This window comes from Aquarana catesbeiana, linkage group LG12 (genome assembly GCF_042186555.1).
Source record: "Aquarana catesbeiana isolate 2022-GZ linkage group LG12, ASM4218655v1, whole genome shotgun sequence".
Taxonomy (NCBI): Eukaryota; Metazoa; Chordata; class Amphibia; order Anura; family Ranidae; genus Aquarana; species Aquarana catesbeiana.
The window spans coordinates 58,262,860-58,278,992 of record NC_133335.1 but is presented as its reverse complement, the minus strand read 5'-3'; the positions used below and the strand labels follow the sequence as shown (position 1 = coordinate 58,278,992).

General features: G+C 41.1%; 1 protein-coding gene across 3 annotated transcripts in view; it reads left to right on the top strand.

The window, feature by feature from the left end:
- Positions 1-16,133, top strand: part of LOC141114274 (NXPE family member 1-like) — a 236,313-nt gene that overhangs the window by 93,133 nt on the left and 127,047 nt on the right. Inside the window, exon 1 of one of the 3 annotated variants that reach the window (XM_073607863.1) lies at positions 530-753. The exons of 1 other annotated variant lie outside the window; for it this stretch is intronic. In XM_073607863.1, the coding sequence (XP_073463964.1) occupies positions 530-753 (224 nt within the window). Of the gene's footprint in view, positions 1-529; positions 754-9,777; positions 9,905-16,133 lie in introns of those variants that run through there. One more of the 3 variants, XM_073607865.1, reaches the window with a different exon arrangement.

Below are 16,133 nucleotides of genomic sequence, written 5' to 3'. Positions count from 1 at the left end.
AAATAAGTTACAAATAATTGTGCATAGTAGATTTGAAAAGTGACGACAAAGTGCAATACAGTTCATTGAAAGGTAGCAGTAATATGCATATAGTTCACATATGAAAGCGTACTGCAATATTTATAGAATTATATGCTAATATGATCCAATATTAATACATTACTAATAATGGTGCATAATAAGTAAAAAGAGTGCAGTGCAAAATTGTACAGTATTGTGCGTGTCATGCGCACACACACAGGAGCGTACTGAAATAGTGTCCAGTGTACAACCACAGCACAGTGATAGATCTCTATACTGTCTATATTTCCCAATTCTAGGACACCAGATCAAAACATACAGTGCCTAGTGCAATAAAATAAGTGACAAAAATTCAGTCCATATTGTGCCAGTATCGCCTCCAGTGAATTACACAAACAAATTCCTCCACACAGCGTTTTGTGAAGCCGATGGACACCGTAGATAAAAAGAAGGGGATGCCACATAGTGTAGTAGTTTTTTTTCAAACAAAGCCATAGTTTATTAAAACATGGGTACTCCCATAAGACAGAGTGGAGCTTGCATAACACCAACGAGCAGCAGGCTCGTACGCATCAATCAAAGGGAAGTGCCTGTCCTGTCCCCTTCTTTTTATCTACGGCCCCCTGCACCCTATGAGGGACATAGATGCTGGGAGAACGAGTCTCGGGTCCAGGAGTGTTATGAAAAGGGGCCAGTATCAGCTTTGCTGCTAACGCTGTTCAGTAACATGAGGTAAGGGGCCATTACCTACTAGTGTAGGATCTCTGTCACGATATTTCTCCCAGGTTTATACACATCACGGTGTCCATCTGCTTCACAAAACGCTGTGTGGAGGAATTTGTTTGTGTACATTCACTGGAGGCGATACTGGCACAATATGGACTGAATTTTTGTCACTTATTTTATTGCACTTGGCACTGTATGTTTTGATCTGGTGTCCTAGAATTGGGAAATATAGACAGTATAGAGATCTATCACTGTGCTGTGTTGTACACTGGACACTATTTCAGTACGCTCCTGTGTGTGTGCGCATGACACGCACAATACTGTACAATTTTGCACTGCACTTTCTTTATTATGCACTATTTTTAGTAATGTATTTAATATTGGATCATATTAGCATATAATTCTATAAATATTGCAGTACGCTTTCATATGTGAACTATACGCATATTACTGCTACCTTGCACTGAACTATATTGCACTTTGTCACTTTTCGAATCTACTATGCACGATTATTTTTAACTTCTTTGTTATTTATATTCATAATATTTATTTCTTGTGTTGCACTTTTATCTGTGCTCACCAGCTTGATATATTTAGTGATTTTTCAATTGTAACACAATCAGCTGTTATATCTTCTCCACTAGTGACATCTGCACTTTCAGCTATATTGCTATCTTCAGCTTTACTGTAGGATTAGCGCAGCACCATACTGTACACCTATCCAACTGTGAAGTTTCACTATTGGTTTCCCTTAACATGTATGCAGGGGTGGACTGACAACTCATGGGGCCCCCGTGCAATGGGAGATTATGGGGACACACACACACACACACACACACTACAATCACATACACACACAGTATACACATACATGTATACACAGACATGTTTTTATTGGCTGAGAAGGTACTGGAGAGGGGGGGAGGGCAGCTATAATCTCTGGATTTTTAGACCAAAAGGATGTCGGTAAGGGACATTTCAGAGACAGATGTAAAAAAAAAAAAAAACACAGATTTTTACATACTGTCCCTGGTTGTACTGAGGCTGGCAACCCTGATGGAGCCCCCTAGTGGCCCAGGGCCCTCGGGCAGTGCCCGAGTGGCTCAATGGTCAGTCCGCCCCTGCATGTATGGTGGCGGCAGCACCCAAGGGCTGATCCAAAAATCGACTGGGGTGCCGACATCAGTCTCCCTGGACCGATAAGTGTCCTAATATTAAAAGTCAGCAGCTACATAATTTGTAGCTCCTAACTTTTAATTTTTTCATGGGGGAGGGGGGGATGGGGCGGGGCTGGACCTCCTCTTTAATGAGTTTGCATTGATTTCAGCATGCACGGAGAACTTTGCAGATGCTGAAATCAATGCAAACTCATTAAACAGTCCTCATTCGGTGAAAGGTCATGTACTGCAAAGTTTGCATTGATTTCAGCATGTGCAAAGTGCTCCATACATGCTATAATCAATGCAAACTTTGCAGTGCATGAACTTTCACAGAATGAGAACGGTTTAATGAGTTTTCAGCATGGATCACTTTATTGCAACAAGATCTGTATATTAATTTCCATATTGAGCACTTATATGTGATTGGCTGCTTGGCACACATTACAAAAGTTTTGCAGTCAGGAGCCATGGGGGATTTGTCACCACAAGGAGTGAGGGGAATCGGTGAGCACCGAGTGTATGGGGGAGGGGCAATGTATGACTTGGAGAGCATTCTATGTATGGGGGAGGATGGATGTCCATTTACCCGATCAGAGGGGTATCCTGAGAGCCTTGTACTGCCTGCATTGAGATGAGCCGTCTCTGGATCTCATCCAAAGATTTTAGCTTTGCTGAATTCACAGGCCACACCCAGTGCTGGGATCCTCCTCGATTCTGGGCCATTCCGGCCCTCCCAGGGATAATTAGGGAATTGATAATGACCTCTTCCTCTTCCTCTTCCTCAGACGATGCAGTGTGTTAAGCGGAGAATAAGGCTCCGCCTCGGCCAAGCACGGCATACTGCCCATAATATTATTTACAAGTGCCGCACTATAGCAAGCCAGCTGCTTATTTGTGCAGGAGGCAGCCGCGGGAGCTGGAACTCGGAAAGACGGGTCTGGGGTGTTTTTTTTTTTTTTTTTTTTTTCGTGTGTGGGGGGGGGGGCTTTGTGCTGCCCTACGCCTATGCCTTGTCGGCCTAGGCCAAGAAACGGCACTGATACGCTCACCATTCACTTTATTGGGTAAGCCTTGCTAGTACCGGGTTGGACCCCCTTTTGCCTTCAGAACTGCCTTAATTCTTCATGGCATAGATTCAACAAAGTGTTGGAAACATTCCTCAGAGATTTTGGTCCATATTGACACAATGCCATCACGCAGTTGCTGCAAATTTGTCGGCTGCACATCCATGATGTGATTCTCCCATTCCACCACATCCCAAAGGTGCTCTATTGGATTGAGATCTGGTGACTGTGAAGGCCATTGGAGTACAGTGATCTCATTGTCATGTTCAAGAAATCAGTTTGAGATGATTTAAGCTTTGTGACATGGAGCATTATCCTGGTGGAAGGAGCCATCAGAAGATGTGTACACTGTAGTCAAAGGGATGGCCATGGTTTGCAATAATATTCAGGTAGGCCGTGGCATTTAAGCAATGCTCAATTGGTACTAAGGGGCCCAAAGTGTGCCAAGAAAATATCCCCCACACCACTGCACCACCAGCCTGAACCATTGATACAAGGCAGGATGGATCCATGCTTTCATGTTGTTTACGCCAAATTCTGACCCTACCATCTGAATGTCGCAGCTGAAATCGAGACTCATCAGACCAGGCAACATTTTTCCAATCTTCTATTGTCCAATTTTGGTGAGCCTGTGTGCATTGTAGCCTCAGTTACCTGTTCTTAGCTGACAAGAGTGGCAACCGGTGTGGTCATCTGCTTCAAGGCTCAATGTGCTGTGCATTCAGAGATGGTATTCTGCATACCTTGGTTGTAACGAGTTATTTGAGTTACTGTTGCCTTTCTATCATCTCAAACTAGTCTGTCCATTTTCCTCTGACCTCTGCCACTCACTGGATATTTTCTGTCTTTTGTACCATTCTCTGTAAACCCTAGAGATGGTGGTGCGTGAAAATCCCAGTAGATCAGCAGTTTTTGAAACGCTCAGACCAGCCCATCTGGCACCAACAAACATGCTATGTTCAAAGTCACATAAATCCACTTTCTCCCCCATTCTGATGCTCGGTTTGAACTTCAGCAAGTCGTCTTCACCACAATTAGATGCCTAAATGAGTTGAGTTGCTGCCATGTGATTGGCTGATTAGTAATTTGTGTTACCAAGCAAACTAACGTGTGTACCTAATAAAGTGGCTTGTGAGTATATATTTTTTTTCACAACAGTTTATTGTTTTCACCAATAACGTGTGTGGTTTTTTTTTTTTTTTTTTTTTTTTTTTGTTTTTTGTTTGTTTTTTTTTTTTTACTTTTTTCAGCCAACTTTTTTTTTTTTTTTTTATCTTTAACCTATTTCCCTCATCTAAAACTATTCTTGCTATACATTTGTAACAAAACAAAGTGACCGGTACCACATACGGATGTGATGAAAGCTGCAAGCGGTTAAGATGCTGGTGACCTGGCTCACTGACAGGAAGCAGGTCCACTGAGTGTGGTTTTTTTTTTTTTTTTTTTTTTTGTTAAATGCTGTTTGTAAGAATTCTTAATGGAGTTGAAATGAACTCAAGTGTTGTGATACTTCACTATTGTGAATTCTTTTTTATGGTTAATCGCAAGATGGGAAAAATTTTTAAAACTGTTATTGGAATATGGTTGATGAATATTAATTGAATACAGGGAGCAAACCATACTAACAAAGCTCACTTGGCCGATCATTTTTGATTTAAGGTAATTGGTTCTGTTGAGTGAAACCTACAGTATCACACTTTTGGGAGCTGTGATCGTGGGCGCAGCATAGTGGATGATGCTTGGTGGAAGATTTGTGGACACCAGTGGTGGAATTTCCTACACATATTAACCAGTTCCGACCGGCTCTCATACATATACGGGGGCAGAATGTCTCCCCTGCATGAAACCCGGTACTGGTACCGGGTTCCTTTTTAAGAGCAGTGAGAGTGCACGGCAAGGGACCCCATGCACGTAGCCGCGATCGTCGCTGGACACGCGCGTGCACGAACGCCAGCACTGGGATTTGTGTGTATAAACACTAGGGCTGAAACAACTAATCGATTAATCGCCAACTAATCGATTATGAAATTAATCGATTACTATTTTCATAATCGATTAATTGGCCAGTAACATAATGGGGTTAAAAAAAAAACTAAAATGAGTCCTTTATAGTACAAAAAAAACAAATAATTGTTACTGTAAATATTACTTTCACAGTTCTACAGTAAAAAAAAAAAAAATGAACCCCTTACAGTAGTGTTTATCTGCTTTTCTTGTACTATAATTTTAGTTTTTTTAACCCCATTATGTTACTAAACGTCTTAGACCTGGTTCACATCTGTGTGTTTTGTGGTGCTTTTTGCAGAAACGCACTACAGTTCATTGACATGGTTTCCTACGGGACAAGTTCACATCTACGCTTTTTCAGCCGCTGCGTATTTGAAAAGGGTCAGGGACTTTTAACGCAAAACGGTTCAATATACTTCAATAGAGAAGCTACAGAAATGCATGTAATGCGTTCTTGCAGCAATTTGTGTTTTTTAATTTGCCCAACAACAAACTGGCCAAAAAAATTGCAAAAAACGCAAATCGCCGCAAAATCACATGCGCAAAAATCAAAACGCACAGCAAAAAGCACTGCAGGAACGGATCAAAAGCAAACTGCATAGGTGTGTACCAAGCCTTATGCTGGCCACACAGATCAATATAGTCAGTATATCTCCTCTAATAGTATATACAGTATATCTCTTCTGTCTGTTATTCTCAGAGTGGATTAGATATTTTGCTCCCTAACCGTATAGTTGGTTATTTATATTTACCACTGCAGAGAGATATTTAAGAATAAATTGCCTTTTTTTAAAAAAACTTTACATATTAACTAAATTATACACCACACTTTTTCCTAAGGTTATTAACCGATTAATCGATTAATCGAAACAATAATCGGCCAACTAATCGATTATGAAAATAATCGTTAGTTGCAGCCCTAATAAACACACAAATCCCTGTGCTGTCAGAGGAGAGGAGACATGCCGTTTGTTCCTACTATGTAGGGACAGCCAAATGTCTCCTCTCCTACTTGGTCCAATCCCCATACAGTTAGAACACACTGGGGGAACACACAGTTAACCCCTTGATTGCCCCCTAGTGTTAACCCCTTCCCTAGCAGTGTCATTTACACAGTAATCGGTACATTTTTATAGCACTGATCGTTGTATAAATGTCAATGGTCCCAAAAATGTGTCTAAAGTGTCCGATGTGTCCATCACAATACCGCTAAAAATCACAGATCACTGCCATTACTAGTAAAAAAATAAATAATAAAAATGCCATAAATCTTTCCCATAGTTTGTAGACGTGATAACTTTTGCACAAACTAATAAATATACGCTTATTGCAATCTTCTTTTTTTTTTTTTTTTTTCCTCCCCAAATACCACCAAAAGAAATCTCTATTTGTGGGGGGGGGGAAATAGGACACAAATTTTGTTTGGGTACAGCGTCGAACAACCGCGCAATTGTCAGTTAAAGCGACGCAGTGCCACATTTTAAAAAGTGCTCTGGTCAGGAAGGGGGTAAAATGTTCCGGGGCTGAAGCGGCACTATATAACTATATTATATTGGGACTGATTTTGGAATTTTTGGAAATCTGTTTACACTTGTTTAAAATACTTTGTATGCTTCTATTACTGATTTGTTTATCACGTGTTTTTCAGAGTGCAGTTTGCATGCTCCAGTGACTTCACTGGCTGCATAAATTGTGAATTCCTCCTAAACGCGTTTAGGAGATATTTATTGTACCTACAGGTAAGCTTTATTATAAGCTTACCAGTAGATCCAAGTTAACAAGCGGACCCTACTACAGTTTTAAGTACAATTCGGGGTAAATGGGTAACATAATTCTAGTCAGGATTTATATAGCGCCAACAGTCTATAGCTTGTATTGTTGGATTCCTGGTAGCAAAGCTGGGTTGACCTAAAATATCATAAGTAGGGATGAGCTTCATGTCCGAGTCAAACGTAAGTTCGACTCGAACATCGGGTGTTCGCCCGTTCGCCAAATAGCAAATTTTATGGGGCTTTCGCTGCAAATTTGAGTGCCCCATAATGCACTGCAAGACCGCAGTGCATTGCTGTATGATTGGCCAAAGCATACACCTGACCTGCATGCTTTGGCCAATCACAGCACGCTCCTTAGAGACATAATTGGCCAAAGACAGGGTGCCTTTGGCCAATCATGGCTCAGGGGGACTAAGTCCATGCCCCACACTATATAAGGCTGCTTACACAGGGCCCATATAGTGTGTTATAGTGGATGGAGATAGAGAAATTGAGCTAGATTAGGCAGGCAGGTTAGTTAGTGGCAGTGTATTTGATATATCTACAGTATCTCACAAAAGTGAGTACACCCCTCACATTTTTGTAAATATTTTATTATATCTTTTCATGTGATAACACTGAAGAAATTACACTTTGTTACAATGTAAAGATGTGAGTGTACAGCTTGTATAACAGTGTAAATTTGCTGTCCCCGCAAAATAACTCAACACACAGCTATTAATGTCTAAACCACTGGTAACAAAAGTGAGTACACTCCTAAGTGAAAATGTCCAAACCGGGCCCAAAGTGTCAATATTTTGTGTGGCCACCATTATTTTCCAGCACTGCCTTAACCCTCTTGGGCATGGAGTTCACCAGAGCTTCACAGGTTGCCACTGGAGTCCTCTTCCGCCCCTCCATGACATCACGGAGCTGGTGGATGTTGGAGACCTTGCGCTCCCCCACCTTCCGTTTGACGATGCCCCACAGATGCTCAATAGAGTTTAGGTTTGGAGACATGCTTGGCCAATCCATCACCTTTATCCTCGGCTTCTTTAGCAAGGCAGTGGTCATCTTGGAGGTGTGTTTGGGGTCGCTATCTTGAAATACTGCCCTGCGGCCCAGTCTCCGAAGGGGGGATCATGCTCTGCTTCAGTATGTCACAGTACATGTTGGCATTCATGTTTCCCTCAATGAACTGTAGCTCCCCAGTGCCGGCAGCACTCATGCAGCCCCAGCCCCAGACCATGACACTCCCACCACCATGCTTGACTGTAGGCAAGACACACTTGTCTTTGTACTCACCTGGTTGCCGCCACACACGCTTGACACCATCTGAACAAAATAATTTAATCTTGGTCTCATCAAACCACAGGACATGGTTCCAGTAATCCATGTCATGTCTGCTTGTCTTCAGAAAACTGTTTGCAGGCTTTCTTGTGCATCATCTTTAGAAGAGCCTTCCTTCTGGGACGACAGCCATGCAGACCAATTTGATGCAGTGTGCGGCGTATGGTCTGAGCACTGAGAGGCTGAACCTCCCCCACCCCATATATATATATATATATATATATATATATATATATATATATATATATATATATATATATATATATATATATATATATATATATATATATATATATATATATATATATATATATATATATATATATATATATATATATGGTGGGGGATATGACGCTGAGCACATGCATTCAACTCCTTTGGTTGACCATGGCAAGGCCTTTTCTGAGTAGAACCTGTCCTGTTAAACCGCTGTATGGTCTTGGTCACCATGCTGCAGCTCCGTTTCAGGGACTTGGCAATCTTATAGCCTAGGCCATCTCTATGTAGAGCAACAATTCTTTTTTTTCAGATCCTCAGAGTTCTTTGCCATGAGGTGCCATGTTGAACTTCCAGTGACCAGTATGAGAGAGTGAGAGCAAAAACACTACATTTAACACAACTGCTCCCCATTCACACCTGAGACCTTGTAACACTGAGTCGCATGACACCGGGGAGAGAAAAAGGCTAATTGGGTCCAATTTGGAAATTTTCACTTAGGGGTGTACTCACTTTTGTTGCCAGTGGTTTAGACATTAATGGCTGTGTTGAGTTATTTTGAGGGTACAGCAAATTTACACTGTTATACAAGCTGTACACTCACTACCTTACATTCTAGCAAAGAAGTATTGGAGAGAGAGAGATACTCTGCATTCAGAGTAGCCTATACATACAGTGCATTTGGGGGTGTACAGTAAATAATAGTGTGTACAGTTTTAAATACACTTCAGGCAGTGTACACCATATATAATACAGTGTAGTGCGGTGTTTAAAAAAAAAAAAAAAATACCCATCATGTCCGGAATCCCTCCAAGGAGAGGCAGAGGCTCACAGGCCACTAAAAGAGGGCAAGCAGCATCTGATATAATATTTAACAGCAGGGACCGTTCCTGCACCCAACAAGAGTAACTGTGAGGGATTACTGTGTTCTGCCAACACCTAAGGCCCAATTTTTCAGCAGAGTATATAGTGCTGTCCGTATAGTGTGTGTATGTGTATATATACTGTAGTTCAGAGTATATAGTGCCCTCAGTGTAGTATATAGAATACAGTGCATGGTATATATAATAGTGGGAGGACCTCTGCGCTACTATTCAAATGGCACAAGGGCTGCCGTGTACTGAAAAAAACTAAAACTGTGTTGCTGCAAAATCTATAGTGTACACATAACCACCACAGCCCTGAGGAAGTCACGAGGTCACGTGACGTAATGCGTAGGAACCGGAAGCGCAACCAATTGACAGACACAGCAGCCAAATACTTTCTAACCCCCTCTGCTGACACTGTGCACCGGAAGTCTTGTACTCGGTGACGGCGTTGTATCGCCACACACTGTATAATCACAGGCACTATATGCAGAGTGCGCTGTCTATTTTTATTTTTTAACTTAAATAAATCGGAGTCTTTTTATACTACACCATGGGAGGTCCCATTGTTGTTTTTTCTGTTTCCTTGGCAAGAGTTCCAGGATCCGGAGTTTAATGCATTGCAGAGCCAGCACTGACAACCAACCATCCTGAGTCAGCTATCATCACTCGGCAGGAATTGGAACATCCTTTTCTACTAACACGCAGCACTATCTACAAGGCTTTGTTTTAAGCCCCTGAAGGTAAGGACAATGTGAACATGGGTTTGTGAAGATTCAGCACGATCGCCTCATTCCCATTTTTGTTTAATCTAACATCCACGGACTGTTTTAAGAGCATTGAAGATGTTTTACACACACTGAAGACTCACTATTTATTTGTTGCTATTATTTTTCCCTACATTTACCACTAGTAGGGTATTGCACTTTTTATGTCATTATATATTTTCTCCTGTATCACGATTAATTAATTTTGGAATCCACTTTTTTCACTGGTGTATATTTTAATCATTGATTTAATAAGGTCACTTGCAAGAATTTATATTTATTGGCACTTTTAGTTACTTTTGTTGTTTTGCGCGAAATCACTCATATATTTAGTGCATGGTATATAGTGCAGTGTACAATAGATAATATAGTGTATTGAAGTGGTTAAGGGGAGCCCTATGACAGAATTAAGAAAAACGGCATGGGTTCCCCTCATCCGGATTTTTGGGGGGGGGGGGGGGGAACCCCCACGCCATTTAAAAAAAAAAAAAAAAAAAAAAAAAAAAAAATTTGGCGTGGAGTTCACCTTTTTAATATCCATACCAGACCTGAAGGGCCTGGTAAGAACTGGGGGGGGCCCACACTGTTTGTTTGGTTTTTTTTTTTTTTTTTTTTTTTTTTAAATGATTTTTTATGTATATAGTGCCGGGATCTGGCAATACATTACAGCCATGAGCAATTTTAAATTACATTTTTTCCTTTTACAAATGTCATTTTGCTGCAGTACTTTTCTGCACATGGGAAACATTTGCTACTTTTACAGGCAGACTAAGGGGACCCCCCCAGGCACAATATTTAAAGGAATATTTCATTTTTATTGTTTCACTTTAAGCATTCTTAAAATCCACAGCTCCTGAAAAAACGGCCATTTCAAAAGCTTTTTGTTTGCATTGATCCATGTCCCCTGGGGCAGGACCCGGGTCCCCAATGGCAATAACATGCATATAAGCCTTTAACCACTTCAGCCCTGGAAGGATTTGCCCCCTTCCTGACCAGAGCACTTTTTGCGATTTGGCACTGCGTTGCTTTAACTGACAATTGCGCGGTCATGCGACGTGGCTCCCAAACAAAATTGACGTCCTTTTTTTCTTTTGGTGGTATTTGATAACCTCTGCGGTTTTTATTTTTTTGCACTATAAACAAAAAAAAAAGTGACAATTTTGAAAAAAAAAGCAATATTTTTTTACTTTTTGCTATAATAAATATCCCCCAAAAAATATAACTTTTTTTTTTCTCCCTCAGTTTAGGCCGATATGTATTCTTCTACATATTTTTACATATTCTACATAAAAAATCGCAATAACCGTTTATTGATTGGTTTGCGCAAAAGTTATAGCGTCTACAAATTAGGGGATAGTTTTATGGCATTTTTTTAAATTACTAGTAATGGCAGCAATCGGCGACATTATGGCGGACAGATCGGACACTTTTGGTGCTATTTTGGGACCATTCACATTTATACAGCGATCAGTGCTTTTAAAAATGCACGGATTACTGTGTAAATGTGACTGGCAGTGAAGGGGTTAACCAGGAGGGGGCGCTGCAGGGGTTAAGTGTGTCCTAGGGAGTGATTCTAACTGTGGGGGGATGGGCTATGTGTGACAGGACACTGATCATCGCTCTCGATTACAGGGAGCTGTGATCAGTGTCAGTGTCGCTAGGCAGAACGGGGAAATGCTTGTTTACATCAGCATTTCCCCGTTCTTCCTCTCCGTGAGATGATCCCAGGTATCCCCGCGGACATCGAATCCGCGGGACCCGTGGTCAGACTCATGGAGCTCGTGGCGCACGCCTGCTATCCGGACCTCTCGAGATCACGTACAATAACGTGATTTGGCGCAGCGGAGCCAACCTGCCACAGTAAATCTGCGGCGACTGGTCCGCAAGCGGTTAAAATTAGCACTTGATTTTTCACAGTCGTGTCCCATAGACTTTAACAGTGTTCCCACAAATTTTTGGTCTGTTCGCAAGTTCTGGTGCGAACCAAACCGGGGGGTGTTCGGCTCATCAATAATCATGAGTAAAAGTCTTTTGGTTGTCTTCTGTTCTGTTGGATTGTACTTTTCATAGAGGAAGTGAATCTGAATAGTATTTATTTTCCTTGTCAAAAGAAGTTTATTGAGTATACAATGTTATAAAGATACATAAAGTAAGTTTACAAGGATCTATAAAGTAAGCTCATTGTTTTACAGTAGGGTTTATATAGGTAAATATCATGAAATTTCAAATATTAAACATTGGGTTCACATAAACCTAAATTAAAGATATATATCATTTCCTTAGTTACTTTTGTAGGTATTTAAATGATTTATACCTACTATACATATTGTTTACAAGTAGAGTGTATATAGGTCAAATAAATTCTGATAATGAGCTTTAATCGTAAGGTGGAGAAAAGGAAAGAAAGAAGAAAAAGGGTTGAAAGGTAGAGGTATGGTCCACAAGGTTGTCCCGCTCGTCAGTTTGTAATTCTTTTTAGTTCTCTTTGAAGGAATAGTATTTATTTTCAGCCTTATCACTTTCCATTCTCTGCTGTGTTTTTTGGTGATGAAGTCTTTTCTTCCATGTTTCATCTGCAGGATTATGTTCTGTAGCTATCTCTCTATAGCATTTTTACTTTTTTCTGACAGGGATAGAACTTATCAGCTTCTGGATTCCAGTCTGCTGAGTTTGTCTTTGTGTCACTTTGAGTTACTGGAATTAAATTGGTGTTTTGTGTTAACTGTTTTTGGTACTTTGGCATTTTTCTTCCTTTCTTGCGGTGGGTCTCTCTGGCATTATCTGACCTTGATCTACAGATAAATAATCACATGGCAGTAACGAATTACGATGTAGAATTTCCTTTCTGCCTGTTCCTGGCTTGACTTCATACACTGGGCTGTCTTTACTCTGCTCTTTAAGAATTTCATATATGGTAGCTTTCCGATACGATTTCAGTTTTCCAGGATTTTCTCTTTCTGCAAGGTTTCCTACAAGATACTACCAGGTATGAGTTCAGTTCCATGAATCTTCTCGTCATAGTGTTCTTTTCCTCTTTCTGTAGTTGTTTTCAAAGCAATTTTGTAGTCCTCTCTCCTCTCAGTCATTCTCTTGTCTCTCTTATTCACGTATTCAGAGTACATTTTTATATTTTCCAGTTACTGGAGTATCAAACATGCTGTCAGAGTTGTAACTAGAACCTTCAGGGCCCCAATGCAAAAAAACATAGGGCCCCTGACCCGCGGCCGGGGGCCTCCCCGCAGTGGCAGAACGACAGGGCCAGTCACAAGTATGACCTTTGTGACCCTAGTATTTAAGCCACTGGTGTCAGTAGTAGTTTTATTTTTGTTTTTTTAATTAATTTTTTTTTTTTTTTTTTTTACAATATTTTAGAACTCCCTTTTTTGGGGGGCTTTGGTGTGATTTCAGGGGTCTAAACAGACCTCTAATGTTTCACCTTTGAGACAGAGAAGATTAAGGACACAGCTCTTTCTCCTTTTCTGCAGACTCAGTTGCACAGAATAAATGGACATAAAAAATACTCTGTACAGAGCTTCCTGTTCATTCACAAACTGAAGCATAGTAAACAGTTTACTATGCCTCATGTATGAAAGAACAGAGTCGGTGATCTGTACGGAATACTGATGTTTCAGGGGCAATGAGCCGGGTCGCAGTTGTGACCCCTGTATGTACGCCCCTGCTGTCAATGGGTAGTCTTGGAGATCTTCCGAAAAAGGAGGAAGAAAGCAGAATATCCTGTAGCTTCACTCTTAGTACAATTTTATATGCATGTGCTACCTGCGAAAGTGAACTTTTATGTTCTGTTTTACTTCTGGTGACAAGGTACAAAGCATGGACAGAAGGGTATAATTGAATCTTTCAACTTGTCCATTGTCTTGTCTGGGTGGTATAGCGTAGTATAAGAGTTTTGGATGTGACATTGCTTGCCTTATGCCAAAAACTATTGATTTTCAAACTCTCTACCCATATCATAGTGAATTCTGGTAGGGAATCAAAATTTCAAGACCAACCATTGAATATTTTGTCTGCAACAGCTTTCGCTGATTTGCTCTTGGTTGCATATACCTGAGCAAATCTTGTAAAATGGTCTACTAACACTAAGATATCCACCTGAGCAATAGCAGACAATGTCAAGCTGCAGTAAACAAAGCCAGTGGACTGATGGCATTCATAAAAAAGGGAATCCTGCCACTTTATAAAACTCCAGTTCAACCACATCTGGAGTATTTCGTCCAGTTCTGGTCACCAATCCTCAGGAAGGATGTGTTGGAGCTGTAGAGAGAGTCCAGAGAAGGGCAACAAAATTATTAGGCAGAGTGGAGGACCTCAAATTATGGGGAACGATTGCAAGCACTGGACTTATTCTCTCTGGAGAAGAGACATGATATAGCTGTATACAAATACCTGAATGGTGATCCCACCATAGGAAGAAAACTTTTCCATCTCAGGGAGTGTAAGCGGGCACAGGGCCACATAATGAGACTGGAGGAGAAACTGTTTAACCTTAAGCTGTGTAGGGGGTTTTTCACTGTCTGGGCGATAAGGATGTGGAACTCTCTTCCACAATTGGGGGTGTCAGCGGGGCATATTGATAGTTTTTAAAAGACTCATGGACGTGCATCTTAGTGAACACAAAATACAGGGATATGGGAAATGATTATCGATATTGAAATACACCTACACAGGTTGAACTGGATGGACTGGCGTCTTTATTCAACCGTATCTACTGTGAAACCTTTGCATGCCTAAAGATGAAGAAAATCAATGAAAATCTCAAAAGGATACATTGTTACAATATAGCTCAATGAAGTTTGAGTAGGCTTGTTTGGGAGTTTATTCTTTAAACAAGTACATTGGCGTATTGTACTGTTTAGTGCAACTTTGCATATGTGGCCAACAATCTATTTCTAGATGTATAGTTCTCTCAGCTTCTAATGCCTCGTTTCCACTGAGCGGATCGGTTCGGGTCGGTACAGTTTGGAAGGCCTAGAATGGTCCGGCCCAGGGGCGTTGCTAGGTGGCAAAAAGACCAGGGGCTTCAGCCCGAAGTCCGATGCTGGCACCGATTGGGGGGGGGGGGGTCGAGAGTGGTCATGGCACGGGGTTTTTTGGCTGAGCGCTGGGGTTGTGTGGCGGGGGGTAAGCTTACTTGCTGGTTGCTGCCTGGGGCTTAGCAGTGCCCATCAATTTTGACCACTAATCTCAGCTACCTGACACACTGACCTACCTGACATACACTGACCTACCTAACATACACTGACCTGACATACATAAACCTACCTAACATACACTGACATGACATACATAAACCTACCTAACATACACTGACATGACATACATAAACCTACCTAACATACACTGACATGACATACATACACCTACCTAACATACACTGACCTGACATACATACACCTACCTAACATACACTGACCTGACATGACATACATACACTGACCTGACATACACCTACCTACCTAACATACACTGACCTGACATACATACATACATACATACATACATACATACATACATACACTGACCTACCTAACATACACTGACCTGACATACATACACCTACCTAACATACACTGACCTGACATACACCTACCTAACATACACTGACCTGACATGACATACATACACCTACCTAACATACACCTACCTACCTAACATACATACATACATACATACACTGACCTACCTAACATACACTGACCTGACATACATACACCTACCTAACATACACTGACCTGACATGCATACACCTACCTAACATACACTGACCTGACATGCATACACCTACCTAACATACACTGACCTGACATGCATACACCTACCTAACATACACTGACCTGACATGCATACACCTACCTAACATACACTGACCTGACATGCATACACCTACCTAACATACACTGACCTGACATGCATACACCTACCTAACATACACTGACCTGACATGCATACACCTACCTAACATACACTGACCTGACATGCATACACCTACCTAACATACACTGACCTGACATGCATACACCTACCTAACATACACTGACCTGACATGCATACACCTACCTAACATACACTGACCTGACATGCATACACCTACCTAACATACACTGACCTGACATGCATACACCTACCTACCTAACATACATACATACATACATACATACATACATACATACACCTACCTAACATACAC